General features: G+C 33.2%; 1 protein-coding gene across 1 annotated transcript; it reads left to right on the forward strand.

Annotated features, from left to right (window-relative positions):
- Positions 1 to 16502: 16502 nt before the first annotated feature.
- LOC128868109 (heat shock protein 75 kDa, mitochondrial) lies at positions 16503 to 19392 on the forward strand. The gene is made up of 8 exons (XM_054109861.1): positions 16503 to 16779; positions 16842 to 17188; positions 17250 to 17601; positions 17665 to 17846; positions 17909 to 18077; positions 18144 to 18213; positions 18283 to 18975; positions 19053 to 19392. The coding sequence occupies exons 1-8, from the start codon at positions 16650 to 16652 to the stop codon at positions 19225 to 19227; spliced, it is 2118 nt and encodes a 705-aa protein (XP_053965836.1). The 5' UTR covers positions 16503 to 16649; the 3' UTR covers positions 19228 to 19392.
- The last annotated feature ends 238 nt before the right edge of the window (positions 19393 to 19630 follow it).

The raw sequence follows: 19630 nt of genomic DNA on the forward strand, positions 1-19630 counted from the left end.
ACCGGTTTCGTATCGGTAGTCTTCGCTTGAAATTAATTCAGCACAGTAAATCGACCTGTCTAAGAAAAACTAATCGCTTAACAGGTTAAGCACGCAACGCAACCCTGTGACAATGGTCACAACTTCTCATGCTAACCAATTTCGTTGAAAAAGTTTGCTGCTTTTTTGTTTGCTCATCTATGTGCAGGCGCGTAAAGATGCCCAGCAAGTGGTGAGCAACACGGCGTTGCGGCCATGTGAATGTTTCAACAACAAATGTTGCGCAACATGCTTTGGCATCAACTTAGCGGGATGCTGTTTGTTCTTTGAATTGATTTGATATCATATGAGAGTGGGAATTTTTTTATTGAAAAATCGTATGGCAGAAGCGTAAAGAAAAATAAGTGAATATGAATTTTATGAAATTCAACCATTCTCACATAGCGCTGCAGTTCATAATATTATTGGCACAGGCAGTAATTTTTGAATTCCCCCATTTTGAAAGCTAAATCAAAGTCTAATTTTCTGAGCTAATTACACAAGTTTTACTGTATTTTACTTTGTCATGTACGTACATACACACATACATAACTGCTTATACGATTTTGACAACGCTAGCAATAATGCATGAATGTAATTTAATTGATTGATGACACGTAATTACTGGTTGATTACTGGTCATTAACAGCCATTGCGTTCCATTTTGTGAAATCAATTGTAAATATTTTCAACAACAAGACTAGATAAATATTTAGTTGAAATTTCATTTGAAAGAAAAGTAAACAACTAATTGATTTTATACAATTTTCATGAAGACAGGCACGAAAGTGATAACTCCAGTAAAAAGTTTCTGTTGCAGAGCTACTGAGACTTTTTTAATAATGAAAAAATAATAATTAAAAAAATAAATAATGAAAAAAAATAAAATAAAAATTAAAAAATTTTGAGAATTCCAAAGAAAAAATAAAATTCTATAAATATCTGAAGCTGGAGTATTGATAGTTTTTTTTTATTTTTATAAAAACATAAATTTAAAAAAAAATTAAAAACTTAAATTATTTACCATTATAAATGGCGCATGCGAAGCAAAAATGTATGGATCAAATAAAATTTATTGAGAAATTTACATATTTAAATTTATGAACAAAGCAAAAAGTTTCAAAGTAAGGAGCTATCATTTCTATGCCACATACAAACTTACATACTTCATTAAATTTTCTTAAACATGTACATACATACATAAGTACAAGGTGGCGCAAGATTAACTATCCAATTTTATTTTTCAACAACTTTTTTACTAATTAAAAAAAAAACGATTCTGTGATGGAAATCTTTTTTTGACCTTTCCGCGCTCCACTGCTTGTCTGCTTGTACGCCTATACCGCAGCTGTTCACTTGAGTTCGCAAGTGTCAAATATGATTGATCCGTTAGGGTGATTAATTTTGCGCCGCCTTGTGTACATATAAAAATACATACATACACACAATGCATAATATTCTGCAAACTACTGCGAGAAAATATCAGAAATATGTATTTTCAGTTATTTTTATAAAAAGAAATAGTTTCACATTCACATGCATACTAAAATTGCTTCCAGATTTCGTTGAGATAAACGGCCTCTTCCAATTAGAAACTTAAAACCGGTCACTCTTTTGTTGAATACTCTAAATAAATATTGTATTTAATGCATAAAAAATATTAAGCAAAGAAAAAATTGAATCTGTAAATAAGATGTAGAAAAAAGAGAAAACCCAGTAGGACTGCAAGAAAAAGTATGTAAAAATTAAAAAAAGCGTAGTTTTAAAATAAAACTCAAAAAGGGTAGTTTTAAAATAAAACTCAATAATAAAAAGTAATATATATCATCACTGCCAAATTAAAGAAACTGACTGATAACTTTAGTTTAAAAATTGTGAGTGCAGACAAAAACTTCAAAGTAATTGAGACAAGGGGAATTATAAAAGCAAATCAAAGTCGATTTGAGCGTAGAATTCGCATACATATTGACACCATATAATATGTACATATGTGTATGTGTAAGCAAGCAACAATAAATATAATCATAAATGTTGTCGAGTAGAGCCTAAATAAATAGTGTAAGTGAGTAAAGTATAATATTTTTTTGCAAAGTAATCAGACGGTATATGTGTATGTAAATGTGTCGTGACAAATTAAAAATAAAATAAATACTAGAATGTATGTACTAACACACACACTCAGATATTGATGTTGCAACTATAATTATGAGTAATGCTTAATAAAAAGTAGTGAACTATTCACTTAAATCATTAAAATAGTTATGTGCATAACAATTTACGAGTAAGTGTATGTGTGAAAATCTGAAAAGCTAAAAAACAAACAAAAAATATAAAAAAAAAATTAGTATGACAATTACAAGAAAGGAAATATAAGAAGAATATTACTTATGTATGTTAATCAGTAACACAAGCCAATGTGGCTTTAATAGGGTAAGCAACACGAAAAATAATAAAAATAGTAATAATAACTTAAAAGAATTAATGAGAGATCTAACATTCGGCCCTAAAATGTTTGAAAAGCAATTACACAACCATATAAAATATTTAAAAATAATTATTTTTTGTTTCATCATAACTTCTTCATTAATAGCAAACGAACTTTAAGATTTCGATAAAAATTTCTTTTATTTTGCTTTATTTCAGGCGATATTTTTCATACATTATACATTTTTTTTTTTTGTTGTCATTAATATAACGAATTTTTGTTTGTTCTTGATTACGTTGTTTGATACACATTTTTTTAACCCATTTTTTCACTCATTTTATTGCAAAAATTCATTACTTAAGTTTTCACTTAACTAATTTTTTTATTCCTTTTTTTGGTTTTTTGGTTACAAAAATTCGTTTCTTCAGTTTTCATATAACTTTTTTATTACAAAAAATTTATAATTTCAGTTTTCATATACAAACATTTTTTTATTCCCGTTTTTTTTTTCTTTTATTTGATTACAAAAATTCACTACTTCAGTTTTCATACAATATAATTTGTTGTTTTTTTTTGCATGTAACTAGATTTTTAAATTTCTCTACTTCAGCGTTCATAAAACTTATAATTTTTTCATTCTTGTTTTTGTTTACGATTCATTATTTATTAATTCATTACTTCAGTGGTTTAGATTACAAAATTTCTGTACTTCAGTTTTCATATAGCTAATTTTTTCTAATCAATTTTTGAAGTGAAACTTCTTAGGTGTCGATGAACGAGCGAGAATGGAGAGTAAAATTTACGTTTTGGGCATTTTCGATCCGCGAGAGAGAAAAAGATATAACGTAGAGGAAAAGGAGAGAGAGAACTATACCTTATATATATCTTAGATACACTTTAGGCTATTTGTCCTGAGTTTTTCCTTGGGGTTGCTAATTTCTAGTGAGAAATAACACTGCCTACTTTTTGGCGCTTGTTTGTTGGTGCAAACTTGTAGGAAATATATTTTTGGTGCCTACTGTTTGGGGTTTTTTTGTCCCAATTTTTTGGGGTTTTTTTTTGGTGCATACTTTTTGGCGCTTATTTACGTTTCCTGGCTAGTGCTTGTGCGTACTACAAAGTGCCATCCATTCCGGCGTCGCATTTATCGATATTGCCTTGCGGTAATTTGTGCCGTTGCTGCGGTCCTGGAATCGCTGCGTTTGTGGGGGTGATAAACGCTCGGAGTAGTGCGCGTTGTTGCCACGATTTGTGTCCAGCGTTTACCTACACCGGTCGACCCTTCTCCGTTTTTTGTAAATTTTGTCTATGTGTATTCTCTGCAAATATTGTGAATTTATTTAGATATATATTCTTTCTCTCTCTCTCTCACTCATTCTCTCTCGGGTCTCTCTCTCTTTCTTTGTCTCCCTTGAAAGTTTCACTTCTGTTATGTGTACTACTCTACACGCACTTTTTTGTTGAAATTTTGCTTAAGTCAAGTCGAAACATGATGTATTGGTGCTATGTTTTTGTTTTTGTAAAATAAAGCGATTGACTAGAAAAAAGAAATGATTGAAAATCATCATTTTTTCTGGCCTCTGACTACCCCTAACCCCTTGCAAATTAACTTGATTAATAAAATTAAAAATTTATTTAATTAATAAAATTTAATAAATAAAATTAATAAAATTATTGTTTACCAATAAGTATTTTAATAGTTTTTTTTAACCAAAATTCAATACCTTAGGTTTAATGCAACATTTTTTTTTATTACTTATGGATTAATGATAAAATATTGGTATTCGTAAAAATTTTGGTTTTATATTATTTATATTTTTAGTTTTTTTATATTAATTTTAAAATTTTATTTGATTAATTTTATCAAATGAAACATTTTTTGTTGTTTTTAATTTCCTTTTTAATCTTTTTAAATTCCCTTTACGTAGATTTGTCTTATATTATGCAGAATTTATAATTAATTTCATTTGACATAATTTCGTTCTTTGCTAAATTAAAATGAAATAAATTTTTTTACTTATTATTTTTCAAAAATAAGTTAAATGTAAAATAAAGCAGTTTATTTTGAGGCAGTTTATTTTTTACAATATAATATTAAATTTATTGTTAAATTAACTTTACAAAGTTCCCAACGCTGGATCTAAAAATAATAATAATAAAAATTTTATTTCCGGCATTAAAAGAATTTTGTTTTAATTATTTTTTATATCATTCAAATTCAATTTGTCTTCTTTTTACATTGTATTTTTATTACTATTTTTTTTTTTGTAATTTTTCAATTACATTGCTTTATATTACTAATTATTAATAATATGATTAAATTCATATTTTTTACTTTAATGAATTCATGTTATTTGCTAATTCATTTAAGTTATCAAATTGCAAAAAAAATGGCAACTATTTTTTTATTTCTTTATTTATCTTTTTTTTATTACTCTCATATTTAATTTCATTTTATTTAAATAATTTCTGTTTTATGTTTATTTAATTATTTTATCAATTCACCATTTCTTTATTTTACCCTTCCCATTCTTTAATTTTTTATCTCATTTCCCTCTTTCTTTAATAGACTTTAATTTTTTATACGCATCATTTTTATATTATTTACATTTTTATTTATTTTAATGATTTTTCGTTTAACTTTATTTAGGTGGTTTTTTCTTAATTCTTTGCTGGATTAATTTCGTTATCATATCAACAATCATAAACACGATAAAAAAAAAGAGGGTAGTTCCAGACAATTATTTTGGTCGCGTCGCCATTTGATTTTGGTGGCATTATGGCACTCCATAAAAATCAAGCTATCAGCTCAAATAAATAAATTATGTATTTTTCCATTGTTGTTTAAAATATTGCAATCAAAAAATAAAAAAAGAAAAAATCAGTGTCCGTGAAAATTGTTCAGTGAACTATTCTGTCTGCCATCGTCTACAAGGACTAAGACCCAAGGCACATGAAACAGGTAACAGCCGCCGAGCAAAAACATCACACGGTGTGTATTTCGTTGTTGGTTTTGCACTATAAAATGTCAAAAAAGTATAAAAAATTGGCATTTTAGAGTAATATACAAAGTGGCGCAAAATTATTTTATAAAATAAAAAATAATAAAAAATAAATAAAATAAAATTTTTAATTATTTCAACAAAAAAAAGTTATTTTAGTAAAAAAAAATTATTTTACTAATTAAAAAAACATTATTTTGAAGGATGGAAATCTTTATTTCTACCTTTACGCGCTCCTTGTCTCTTTGTATACTGCAGCTGTCTTATGCTCAAATGTCAAATATGGTTGACGTACGACAGCATTTACAAACATTTTAACATCCTCCCATAGGGTGATTAATTTAGTGCCATCTTGTATAAGAAAATATTACAATTATGGGTAATTTCGAATGAAAACCCCCATTAATAATATTAGAAGCTCGCATCTCTCATACCATAACTTGTATTTATTACTGCCAACGTGGCAACACCGCTTCAAATGTGTGCAAATCATGCCTGAATCCTTCTAAAAAATTTGAAATGGAACTACCTTCTATTTTTATTTTTTATTATGATATCAATCCAAGTGCATTGAACAGGTATAAGCAGTAGAGCAAAAACAACTAAATTTATATTACTTTTTTCCTTTAACACCTAGTGGAGCATAAGCCGTCAGCCACGCCTCTTTGCCAACGTACACGGTTTTGAGCTATACATATAGCGCAGCTCGTTCCACGTGAAGAGAGTAAAGAGAGTTCTTTTCAGCAACAGCAAAGAACAAAAGCAATGTATTTTATATTTTTTTAATCCCTAGAGTGTCAAACTCTACAAACAAAATTTGACAACAGAGATACTAAATATTTTTATCTATTAATCTATAAATATTTTTTTCCTTTAACCCCTATTAGAGCACCTCAGGCATCTCTTTGCGAGAGACCAAATAAAATGCGAAATCTCAAATCAGCTGCTCCACTCCCACTACCTGTTCAATGCGCCTCGACCTCAACAGTAAAATTCAATCGTTGGCGTAACACAAAGCAATAATTTGAAAACAATCAGCTAATACATAAAATAAATTCATATTTCGAAAAAATATCTATTTACTAATTTTAGACTTAAAGCGGTCAAATAATCTGGAGCTTGTAAACCGCTTTCATAATATAGCGACCGGCTTTTAAACCGGCACCAAAAATGATAATTTTTTTAATTATAGAAAATTAACAGCAGCGGTGAGTTATGAGTGTACCGTTCCTTTAGTTAAGCAAACCACTTTTACTTAGAAAGTCTTCACATAAGCGAATTACTAGCTGCACTTACGCCGAATTTGTTAGTCTGATGATTTGTTAGTTTTGATTTCTAAAGCTATTTTTTCTAAACAGAACTTTGTAAAAAATATAAACGAAAAAACGTAAAAAATTTGAATTAACAAATTTAAAGATTACCGAGCTCAGTGTAAATACAACTACCTCATCTATAAATATTTCATCATATGCTACTTTTGTCTTTGGAAAATCGAACCTATTGATAATTTTGAAAATTCCAAATAAGACGTTCGAGAGAGTCGAAGTGAAAAAGCGACATATTTTATAAACTTATTTCAATGTCTACAATAGTAAGATGGTAAAATGGTAAAAAATCAAATTAAACCAAACGCACAAAATTTGCCTTCAAATTTTTAAAACTCGATCATAAAAATACAAAACTTACATATTATAAGTTATAGCAGTCGAAAATAAAAATAAAAACCGCAAAAAATGTGTACTACGAAAACGACTAAAATAAAGTACTTGTAATGAACTAATTCAAAACTTGGGAAATTTTAAAAACTCACAAAAGCATCAATTGAAAAACAAAACATACATAGATACATACATACATACACAAATATTTTCAATTAAAACTGACAGCTAGACAAAGCGTAGAGAACTACCTCAAATTTTGCATGGGAAAACTGAAAGTTGAAAAAATTACAATTAAAGTATGAAGAACAAAAACAAATACAAAACATTAAACATTAAAGACAGTGCACAGACACAGGACAACTGACAAAAACAAAAAATACCAAAAAAGAAAAGGGAAATAAATTTAACTTTTTTACAATGCAACAGAAAGCAAAAATTCGCAAATTGATGTAAATCTTGGCATAAGGAACAAATGGCTTAGCAGTTTTAGTCACAAAGAGAAATCGCGGAAGTTCGTTTATTCTGAATGTTAAATTTTTCAAAAAATTTAAAAAATGTTTTTCATTTTTATTTTGCTCAGTTACATTTGAGTGAAAAACACAGTTTGCTCTATTTTAAATTAAAGGATTAATTTTGGCTTAAATTTTGGGTAGGTAAAATCGTCCAAAATCGCAAAAGCGGCTATTGCGCCCAGCAGAAAGAAGACGAAAAATAGAAGGTGGCGCAAAATTAATCGTCCCATTTTGTTTTAATAACTTTTTTACTAAATCAAAAAAATGATTTTGAGTGATGGAAATCTTTATTTAGATCTTTACGCGCTCCACTGCTTGTCTGTTTATATACTGCAGCTGTCTAGCTCACAAGTGTCAAATATGACTACGACACCATTTGTGAAAATTATAAATCTTCTGATAGGGTGATTAATTTTGCGACACCTTGTATTTCTACGAGTATATGATGGAAAGGGTAGTAAGGTACAGCTGCTGAGAGCTAGCGGGACTACAGTTTTGGAGTTCCAAGAGCACTGGGTATTAAAGGGAAAGTTGCTGCCAAATGTGATGGAATAAAAAATTGCGCAGTGAAAAATTGAAGTGACGTCCTTGTAGATGAGATGTGTCAAAATAGTCAGTTTTTGTAAAAATAAATAGTTGCAAAGGGCTAATGTAAGCAAAGAATTTAATAAAGCAGAGAACGGAAAGAAAAAGTTATTTGTACAATAGTAAAAAAAATTCATACAAAACTACGTCAAATTCACTGCGCGTCGCGCAATCTTCTGTTTTCTTTCAACCAGGAGCTGTTGCGGTATTCTTCGTAAAACGCCTATGCATCCGTATATTTTATTTATTTTTTTTTTCCTTGTTCACTCCTCTCGGGAGCTTAGGGGCTCGCCAAGTTACACAGGGGGTTCCAGTCAAGTGCCGTCCTCGTGATGCTATCTGGTGGTTTTCTCAGTGTATGACCTATCCATCGCCACTTTCTGCGTTTGATTTGCCGAAGAATGGGATCCTCGTTCATTAATCTCCACAGTGCGTCGCTACTGATGGTGTTTGGCCAGAATTTCTGCACATGATGCGGAGGCATTTGTTGATGAAGGATTGTAGCCTCCGTGTGATGCTGTTAGAGACCAGCCATGTTTCGCTTCCGTACAACAATACTGCCTTTACACATGAGCCGAATATTCATTTATATGTATATACTAGCTTTAACCCGCGGCCCCGCTCGCGTAGGAGTAGTTTTGAGGGATTTGGGATATGTATGTATATAAAAGAATTACAAATAATAATTTCATAGAAAATAATTTTTTATTAATAACCATAACCCGGCATCCGTTGCTATGTCTCGTTGAATAAAATCAAAACAACGAATCAGAAAAATATAAAGCAAAATTATTTTTATTAATTTTCTATCTCAAACCGTTTTTGAACTTTGCATTTGGGTCATAGTTGAACAGCTTATGCGGATTATGAAGTCTAGAGTGTGCTATAAATAGTGGGAAATAGGAAAAACTAAGATTTTTTAGATTAAATTTAAGCAAATATTCGATTATTAGTGACGAATGAGAGTGGTGGCGCGGCCTAGGGGCTGTGGGAAGGGAGTTCCATCATAAAAACATACCTACCTATAACCTTCATTGGGTGAAAATATTAATGTATATAAATTTTTATGTCATTTGGTGTTGTCGTTTCGTAGTGATGCGCGGACAACGTACAGACATTCACCTTTATAGTATAGTTTATCATATTTTTTCCTTTAACTCCTATTGGAGCCAATCGCGTCCATAAATATAGCAAAATAAATCAGTTGAGTTTACACCCTTAGCGGCAATTAAACTACGTTTTAATGGCTTTTAATTTAGGCCAATATTTGAGCGAACGAACTTTTCGAACATCGAAAAAATTCCTTCTCTTGCTTTCGTGCTCATATAACTTTTTTCAATAGCACATTTACATAGAATATTTGTGTTCGAATTTGTTCGAGTCTTATGATTTGACTAGGCATCAATTTTTAAATTTGGTTTACCTAAAATAAGACAGTAAGGCATTTCTAAAGCCTAATCGGCCAAGCGGAAAATCAAAGCGCGTATTTTTGTTTATTTATTTATTTATTCCTTGGAGCAATTCAATTTAATACATTCAATAATTAATTACAAGATGCAATTCAAATTTAAATAAAGGACACAATTTAAAAATGTTCCACTCTCAGTCAGAGCATAGGGCGGAGACTAGCCCCTTTCAACGTCTTATTTGACTCCAGGAACCAAACCTTTCGCTTTAAATATGCACCACTCGCACCCACATCATCTTCGGCCGACTACGCGCTCTCTCCCCTTGTGGACTTCACTCGAACGCCATTTTCGCAATATCGGTATTGTCTTTTCGAAGCGCCACCAGCTCCATTTTTTGCTTTTGATTTCCGAGCTGCTGGGCATACTGTTCGTGAGCGCACAGAGGTCTTCATTTAAAGTGGTGTTTGGCTAGAAAGCTCGGCAGATTATTTGTAGGCATTTGTTAATAAAAACAAATAAATTATTGTAGACCGCCTCAGTGACTTTCCATGTCTCTGCGCCGCACAGAAGGATTGATTTGATGCTTGTGTTTGTCTAATGAATTCAATGTAAATTCAATTAGGAGCCTGCGTAATTAGATTTATCCGCATCAGTATAAAATATAGAACTAATGTAGGTTTATTGGCTTATTAGTATCGACATATGTAAGTTACCAAGGTAGGATCGTATAGTCAGAGTTCCTACATACAATATTTTGGAAGCTTCCCAGTAGTTCGAGAATTTTACAAAATAAAAGGTGGCGCAAAATTAGTCCAATTCTGTTTTGAAATATTTTAATTTTCTTACTAAATAAAATAAATGATTTTGAGTGATGGAAATCTTTATTTGGACTTCCAGCGCTCCATTGCCTGCCTATTTGTATACCACAACTGTTCACTGCAGTTCACAAGCGTCAAAAATTATAAATCTACCGATAGGATGATTAATTTTGTGCCAACATGCACATTAAGGAAAATTCCGCGCAGACTATTCTTACGTCGGCCGTGAATTTGAGCGTAACTACCATTTGGTTGGGTCAAATTCAATGCCCACTATAGACATTAAACATGAAATGGTAGAAGCAATCGTTTTCCGATGGCGGGCGCCATTTGGCATGCAGTAGTAAAATATCTGCGGCTCGCAGGAATCAGAAAGCTGTTGTTGTACCTTACTACTTATTTTATCATGCGCTCAAGCATGTCCTCCTCATTCTGCATTATTCTGATTGACTAAATTCCTATGGTTTAAATATATTTTGAGTAATTGCATAATTGATCCGCCATCATTATTAATCTAGCGAAAGATCTAATTTTGCGAAGACTTGAAACATTTATGTGGTAATAAGTAAAAGAAGCAATCTACCGAAAACACAGTCTCCCGGTAACCTTTTCATTTACGAGAATAACGTATTAAAAAAATTAAATTTTAAACATCATACATATGTACATGCATATGTACTTATATACAAACATATTTCGCTTTTATGTGTCGTGCAAGTAAAAATACGTGTATTTTATATTGTAAATAGAGCCTTTCCATGTAGTGGATGCACACATTGTGCGTCGTGTAATGACATATTTTCCAATTAATTTTGTTTTTTATGAAACATGCAAGGTAAATAGTTTAGTAAACAACTGCTAAAATTTCACATGCGAAAATTTTATGTATTAACGGAAAATAAAAAAATAAAAAATTATTATATTAAAAAAAAAACACCCCACTGTATTGAAATTTAAGAGCGCAAATGTTTTAAAACATACCACCTTTTATATTATAATTAAATATGCATGTTTATGGGCGTGAACCATGGAAATATACATATATACATACATATGCGCATTTCTTTATAACAATTCATTATTTGACTTAGTTATTCGTTAATCTCACAGTTGTTTAATCAATTACAGCCATTACAGTATGGCAGTGAAAAAATGAGATTTCGGTATGGTACTTACTATATACCTACATACATACATGCGTACATGCAAACATTCATACATACATATATCTGGTATTGCGTAAGCTTAAACGAAGCAACCATGCATACATACATACATACATATTTATCAATAGTTATAGCATTGTAATTATTAATCAACAAGAATCTCTAATGTAATTACACACCCATACATATACACATAAAACTACGTATTGTACGAGTAATATTATTATTAAAAAAATATATAGAATTGTAAATTGATTGTATAAAATTCTGGTGTTTCTTTAAATTCATATGAATTTGCTGAGCCTCGCAAGGTAAGTTTTTCCAAATGCCTTGTGACAACAAAATCAGCTGATCAAGTTGCTGACTTTCCGGAAAGTTAGAAATCTCACAAATAAACTTTGTATGTACAAACATAATCTCCAAACAATTTTTGTTGATTTTAACGAATTAACATCAGAGTGCCCTTCCGCCAAACTGTTAATTAACTTTCGCACTTTTCTCGTTACTAAGGCTACTAACTAATTTCAAGTCTATCTGTTTGGGTAAGTTACTCGAAAATTGTTTAGTTTCTATGTGCGCGCAATGGATTGCGTGTATCGAAGAGGGGTAGGTAGGTAAATAGATTTGTTCCAGCCAAGACAAATGTGTAGTGTGATAAAAGAAATTACTTAATACTGGGTAAATTGCAGGCAAACAAGCGACGAACCGGTGAACAGCTGACTTTAGCTAGGGGAGCACGTGCCTCCCACTTAAAGAGAATTCAAAAATGCGCTTGTATGTGCATAAATAACATAACCAGTTGGAAAATAGCTCATCGATAACAGTGCTATCAAATAATTCAACGACGTGAGTTCCCACTGCGGCCGGATCTACGTTACCGGAACGACCCGGATTTATATCCGGCGAAGGAATGTCACTCCAGCAGTCAACGATGTGATCTAAGAGTGAATTAATATAAATGGGTGCCGCCGTAGCTGTTGTTGTTGTTACTTACATAAGGGGAATGCTGCTGGAGTGACAGTCTTTGGCCGGATATATATCCGGGTCGTTTTGGTAACGTAGAACCGAGTGGCGTGGAATCGCCGTAACCGAATGGATTGGTGCGTGACTACCCTACGGAAGTTCTCAAAAAAAAAACAGTTTCATTCTGATTCAGTCTGCTCCCAATGTTTTTCAATATAAATTGCCAGTAATCTTTTAATTCACATTCGTATTTTGAACACACAAACTTTCGCAATATCTAAGAGTTAAAATTTAGTAGAGGTAAGCCATTCTGTGTAAGTAACATCCAATCTGTATTTGCACTAAAATGGATAAAAATACGATTTTTCGAAATATCTGAATAACATCGTCATCTAGCGGGCCAATGTTTTTGGAAAAGTATAACCTATGATTAGAGAGTACCGGGAATGTTTAAATAATAACGCAAAGAAGAGTTAAATTTCAGCCAAATTGATTTTATCTCCTTCCAAATATGACCCGTCTGAATCAACACACATGTGCCAACGTTTAACCCAGTCCTCCATGCACCCCTGGTAAGCCTTTAGCTCCTTCGTCGCATTCTCTTTGAACGCCTCTATCGGCTGAAATCTCCTTCCACGAAGTGGTAACTCCAACTTGGAAAACAAAAAGAGTCCACGGAGTCATATTAGGTGTTTGGTCAAATAATCCAGCACAATTTGGGCTCGGTGCGATGGCGCGTTATCATCATGCAAAATCCAAGAATTGTTTGCCCACGTTTCCGGCCGTTTACGACGTACAGCATTTCACAAATGATCTGATGGCGCTAAAAAGTGACAGATGTGTGTCTTACAGTCCTACCAACATAAGAAAAAAATATGGGCCGGTTCTCACGTGCGCGGTTCGTTTAAAACAAACATTCCCAGAGTATGTTTTTATCTGACGAACATGTCCTGAATATGAGCCGTAGATATTTAATATTTCCAGGAAACAAAAACCTATAACCTGGTCAAAAATAATTCATCCTGTCAGTGAAAGCGCCGTCAAGTTCGGGGAACTCCAGAAGTAAAAATCAGTGAAAGTAATCGTCAATCGGTCTGATACGCTTTGCAATTTTAAAGTTATTACGTAAATTTGCCAAGCGAGTAAAACCAGCACATTGAAAAACAGATACCGAAAATTAGTTTGCGGAAAAAATTAAAGCGAAAGCAGTAACAACTTATTTATTTATTTATGTAAATGCTTAAAGACGATAGCATCATAATTTGTCTCATGATAGTCTAACGGTTATGCCATGCGTGACAAGTCATCGAAAGAAGCAAGAAGATATGTAACTTCAAGTGTTGAGTCAGAATAGAATAAGAATTCTGTAGAGAGCAACTTAGTGTGAATGGCGTAATGAGTGGCGTATCGGGCTGAGGGTCCTGCATACAGAAGGAGGTCACACAAACGTGACAGTTAATTTACAAAGTCATTGGAAAAATCAGCGGAGGTCGCCGACGATTTTCCAAGTCATGCATGCAGCTTGCATAGTGTTAGGTGTCTGTTTCCAACTGGGTACTCACATTACACATATGTATGTATGTATGGTATTAACAGGTTTTAATGTGCGATTAGATATCAATGCCATTCCTGAAACTTTTGATATGATCACTCATATGACGAAAATGCTTAAGCAAATATACATACACACGTAGATACATATGCACATAGATGTGTACTTGTTTATATGAATTTGGCTTTGGCGTGATTGCGTGACTAAATTCACTGTGCAAACCCGTAGTTCAAAATTAACACCATGCAGCTAAAAAATACATACATACAAAGGTAAACATTGTCTTATCATAAAACTGCTAACTTTTTGCCGGGGAGAATATTTGGCTATAATATTATTTGTGTTATCGTTTCCTGCCAAATTGAACGAATATTGTTAGCTGCTCTAGAATTTAATTGTAATCAAATTCGATAACCCGTATTCACTATCAATACAAATGTATGCCCAAACAGCTACATACATTGTTTTTACGAAGTACGCGTGATTTGATAATACCAGCTTTTATGGTTATGGTTAAATTAAAATAATCAAAAAAATTGTATGCCTCACTGCAATTTAAAGCCTTTGCGGAGCAAACAAATTGTCTATACATCGTAGTATAAATAGATGTGGACATACATACATGTGAAATGTTTCTCAGACCTGAGAACTTCTTATTTGCATTCTTTACAAAAAAAATGTCCACATATTCATACACCCGCCAGGAGGGTACCTCGTATTAAAACGAAATGTAAATTTCTTTACAGCACATTGTGGGCTATTTTTACTAGCATCAACTCCTTCAAGGAAGCATAGCAGTTATGAGCATATGGAAGGGAATTTTTAAAATATATGGTGATAATACTTAGTGGAACAACAAACCAGGAAGCTTCTCCTGTTTTAATACTTATCGGTTTGGAAATCTTGACAATAAACGATATTCATGATTGCTGCCACTAAAATAATTCGCAGGCTGTCTCTTAGACCCTGGTAGAAGGGTAGAGTTCTCAAGACTTTCTAATTACAAGGTGGTGCAAAAGTAATCATCAACAAATCAGTCAGACCACATAATCAGACTTCCTACAATATTTTAGAAGCTTTTCAGTAGTTCGTAAATTCTACAAAATACAAGGTGACGCAAAACTAATGATTCAATTTTTTTTTAAATAACTTTTTCACTAGAAAAAAAAAAAATTTTAAATCATGGAAATCTGTATTTTGATCTTTACGCGCTCCATTTCTTGTCTGTTCATATACTCCAGCTGTCTAGTTGACAAGTGTCAAATATGATGGACGTCCAACAAGTGTAATGCTACCTGGACCGTTCGCTCGTAAGGCTCAAATGATGGGTGAACGATGGAAAATGTATTTTTCTCCAAGCGGCAACTATTCCTTGTGCCTTTTAAAAAATTTTTAGTTTTATCTATACACAATTTTTGTATCCATTTCTGTCTGAATTATCTCTAATTTTTTTTTTTTAATTTTTAACGCACATATACATCTCCTACAGATTTTGTGAAAAAACTTCTGTTAAAACATAAGTTTCATTTTGTGCCATTTTCATCCGCGAATACAACGATCCGATTCACTTCATGGTGAGAATATTTAAAGGTTAGCTCTTTAGCAGACCGTTATTCGCATCTGAGCAAACTTGACAGAATCAGCTGATGTGCACTTGGGGTGCGCTTACAAAAAAGCTGAGATCGTGCTGGTGATGTACGAAAAAAATCAACCAAGGACACATCGTTGCCGTGCGAACAACGACTGATTGGACGAGTGTGTGAATATGTGAAATGATTAGTCAAACTTCGGCTGGCGATATGATTATGTTAGTTATACACGAAAAAATCAATCAAGTATTCTCTCAAGGCGAATTGAGTACTCTTGAGTAGTTCATCATCCTTGGTATTCGCTCATATTGCTTCGTTGCTATTGAACAACGACTGATTGTTTGAAATGATCGGCTGCCGAATCCTCAAGCGACAATTTTCTTTTTCACCACAGCTAAATAGCAACACGACAGTCGGTTCTACGTTACCGAAACGACCCGGATTTATATCCGGCCAAGGACTGTCACTCCAGCAGCATTCCCCGTATGTAAATATGGGGAATGTTAATGCTGCTACAACAACAACAACAACAGCAAACTTGGTAATCTCTTATCCTTGGATTAACTTGATGCGCTTTTGAAAATGAAATGCTAAGACAGCAGGTTGCACACATGAGAAAACGGGACAAAGCCAACAGAAATTGGCCAGATGTGAAGACACATTTAGTAGAAGGTATAGATGTGGGATTATAATCAATAAATTTTATGAATAGCTACTTAAAATGTACTTCAGTCCGCTGAAATCGGAGCCCTTATTAAAAAAAAAAACACCGTCTATGTGTGTCTATTGTGAATTTCCCTCAAACATTTGATTTTGTAAAACGACGACACAGTGCTGTCAAAAGAAAATTTCACATGTGAATTGGATGAGGATTCTGGACTTGATTTTCATATTTGGATAAAAGTTGTCAACAAAAAAATTGTAAATATTAGCGTAAATTTTAAGGAGGATGTCATTTACGTCACGTCTCTGTCGTGTTATCAATTCATCCGCGCACGTGCAACGTTATGCAACGCGTGCTCTCGGTAGCCCGCAGACGGGGTGGTCATTTCGGTGGAACCAACACTTGGGAAGAAATAGTAAGCCATTTGTCCTTGATAACTTTGAAAATCTGAATTCTCTAAGTACCACCATTTTGCAGGTCTTCAATTCGCGCGATGTGTGAGCTCGGAATCGGCATCTGCGACAGTAGATGAAAAATCACGTTTTCACACAATAATCAGACAAACAGAAAAGCCGGTAGGCGAAGTTGATAAGCATGAATTCCAAGCAGAAACACGTATGCTTTTGGATATTGTAGCTCGCTCATTGTATTCGGAAAACGAAGTCTTTGTGCGTGAATTAATTTCAAACGCCAGCGATGCGTTGGAAAAATTTCGTTACACCGTTCACACAGCGGGAGAAAATGAGAAAAATTACGAAGCTACCGATCGTCCATTGGAGATCCATATTGCTACTGAAAAACAGTCGATGCAATTAACGATTCAGGTAAAACGTTGTAAATATATTCATATATTACGAAAGAGATTCAACAAAAATACTTTCTCAGGATACCGGTATTGGCATGACGCGCGAGGAGCTTATTAATAATCTAGGTATGATAGCTCGTAGCGGTTCTAAAAAATTTCTAGAGCAAATAAAAGAGGAAGGTGGCGGCGCAGAAAACCCATCAAATATTATTGGTCAATTCGGAGTTGGCTTCTATTCCGCTTTCATGGTGGCAGATAAAGTGGAAGTATTTACGCGCTCTTCGAAAGTGAATTCACAGGGATTGCGTTGGGCATCCGATGGTTCTGGATCATACGAAATTCAAGAGGCTGATGGTGTGTCACATGGTACTAAAATTGTCATACATTTAAAACCCGAGTGCAGAGAATATGCCGATGAAGATCGCATTAGAGGTTAATATAATATATTAAACCATTGTTTAAAAAAAATTAAGCGATAATTACCTAAAAATTTAGCGGTGATCAAAAAGTATAGTAATTTTGTCGGATCACCGATTTTCCTAAACGGTCAGCGCGCCAACGATATTCAGCCATTGTGGCTGATGGAACCGAAAGATGTATCGCAAGAGCAGCATAATGAATTCTACCGATTCATTGGTAATACCTTTGACACGCCGCGTTTTGTGCTGCATTATAAGGTATTTTAAAGCAGTTCAAGTTGAAATGTAACTAAATTAGCTAATTTTACAATTACACTCAGACTGATGTACCACTTAGTATACGCGCTTTGTTATACTTCCCTGAAGGCAAACCAGGTTTATTCGATTTGACGCGTGATGCCAATGTGGGAGTAGCACTTTACACTCGTAAAGTTTTAATCCAATCGAAAACCGACAATCTGGTACCTAAATGGCTACGATTCATAAAAGGTTAATTAATACATATTTATGTTACAATCAACATGAACCTTGATTTACTCCTTTAACTTTTTGCAGGTGTCGTTGATTCCGAAGATATTCCTCTGAATCTAAGTCGTGAACTGCTACAGAATAGCGCGTTGATCAAGTGAGTGAAGCTTATTAACTGTTACTCTCATTTTCTCTCTCGAAAATAAATTGTATATAATTTTTATAGAAAACTTTCCAACGTGCTGGCAAGTCGTGTATTGCGCTTTCTGCAGGAACGTGCCAATAAGCAACCTGAAGAATATGCTGCATTCTACAAGGATTACGGTCTATTTCTCAAAGAAGGAATTGTTACATCAAATGATCACAATGAAAAGGAAAACATTGCTAAACTTTTGCGGTTTGAATCATCTAAGAATGCCGATGGCAATCGTATATCCCTTGTAGACTATTGTACTAATGTTGGTGAACAAAAAGATATATTTTATCTAGCTGCACCAAATCGCATTCTCGCTGAATCGTCTCCTTATTATGAAAGCTTGAAAAAACGTGGCGTGGAAGTGCTGTTCTGTTACGAGCCCTACGATGAGCTGGTTCTTATGCAATTGGGTACGTTCCAAAGCAAAAAACTAGTATCTGTTGAAAAAGAAATGCGTGAGGATGGCACAGCCGAAAAGATTACCGACTATGGGGAAGGTAGTTTGTTGCATTCACAGATAGATGAACTCTTGCCTTGGATTCAAGAGCAGTTGAAGGGTAAAGTGGCGAATGTAAAAGTGACAACACGCCTAGACACGCATCCCTGTGTTATTACAGTCGAAGAAATGGCTGCAGCACGACATTTTATCCGTACCCAAAGTCATCAGTTGCCTGAAGAAAATCGCTTTGCCCTACTGCAACCACAATTAGAAATAAATCCCAAGTAATGATACAAAACAAGTCTTTCTTATAGAAACTAAATTTTTACAGTAATATTACCATATTTCCTTTCCTTAATAGACACGAAATCATTAAAAAGCTGAATAAATTACGTACAAGTGATCCTGAGCTTGCGGAATTGGTTACTCAACAGCTTTTCGCAAATGCTATGGTCGGCGCTGGATTAGCTGAAGATCCGCGTACGCTTCTGGTCACCATGAATAATTTATTGACAAAAGCTTTAGAAAAGCATTAGTAAATGTAGCTTACGTGTGTGAATAGAATATATTAGCCATACTTTTTTATTGAAAAAAAATTCTTGTTTTTGGTACGTACGAAAATAAAACAAAAGATCGAACATTTAATATAGTGGATGTACAAAATAAAATAAATCAGAATAAATTTAATATTTAGAATTGTGCATATGTTATTTAATATCTGTAGGGGGAGTAATGTTTGTTGATTGGTAAAATGTAACTTGAATGGGGATCAAATGATTAAACGAGCTTTATTCCGGAGGATGTAAATGTATATATGTATTTCTCACTAAGTTTAAACTATTTTCAGATTTTTTTGGAATGGATACAGCATATATTTTTGAACCACTAAATGGGGTTTAACGAAAATATTTCAAGTAAATTTTTTTTTCACTCACACAG

Source organism: Anastrepha ludens, chromosome 6 (genome assembly GCF_028408465.1).
Source record: "Anastrepha ludens isolate Willacy chromosome 6, idAnaLude1.1, whole genome shotgun sequence".
NCBI lineage: Eukaryota > Metazoa > Arthropoda > Insecta > Diptera > Tephritidae > Anastrepha > Anastrepha ludens.

Excerpts from the sequence above, each read along its gene's own strand:
- LOC128868109 (XM_054109861.1), top strand. The coding sequence starts at position 16,650 with ATGTCATTTACGTCACGTCTCTGTCGTGTTATCAATTCATCCGCGCAC. Across the intron at positions 17,847-17,908 it reads GTTTTGTGCTGCATTATAAG|ACTGATGTACCACTTAGTAT; the intron begins GTATTTTAAAGC and ends AATTACACTCAG. Across the intron at positions 18,078-18,143 it reads ATGGCTACGATTCATAAAAG|GTGTCGTTGATTCCGAAGAT; the intron begins GTTAATTAATAC and ends AACTTTTTGCAG.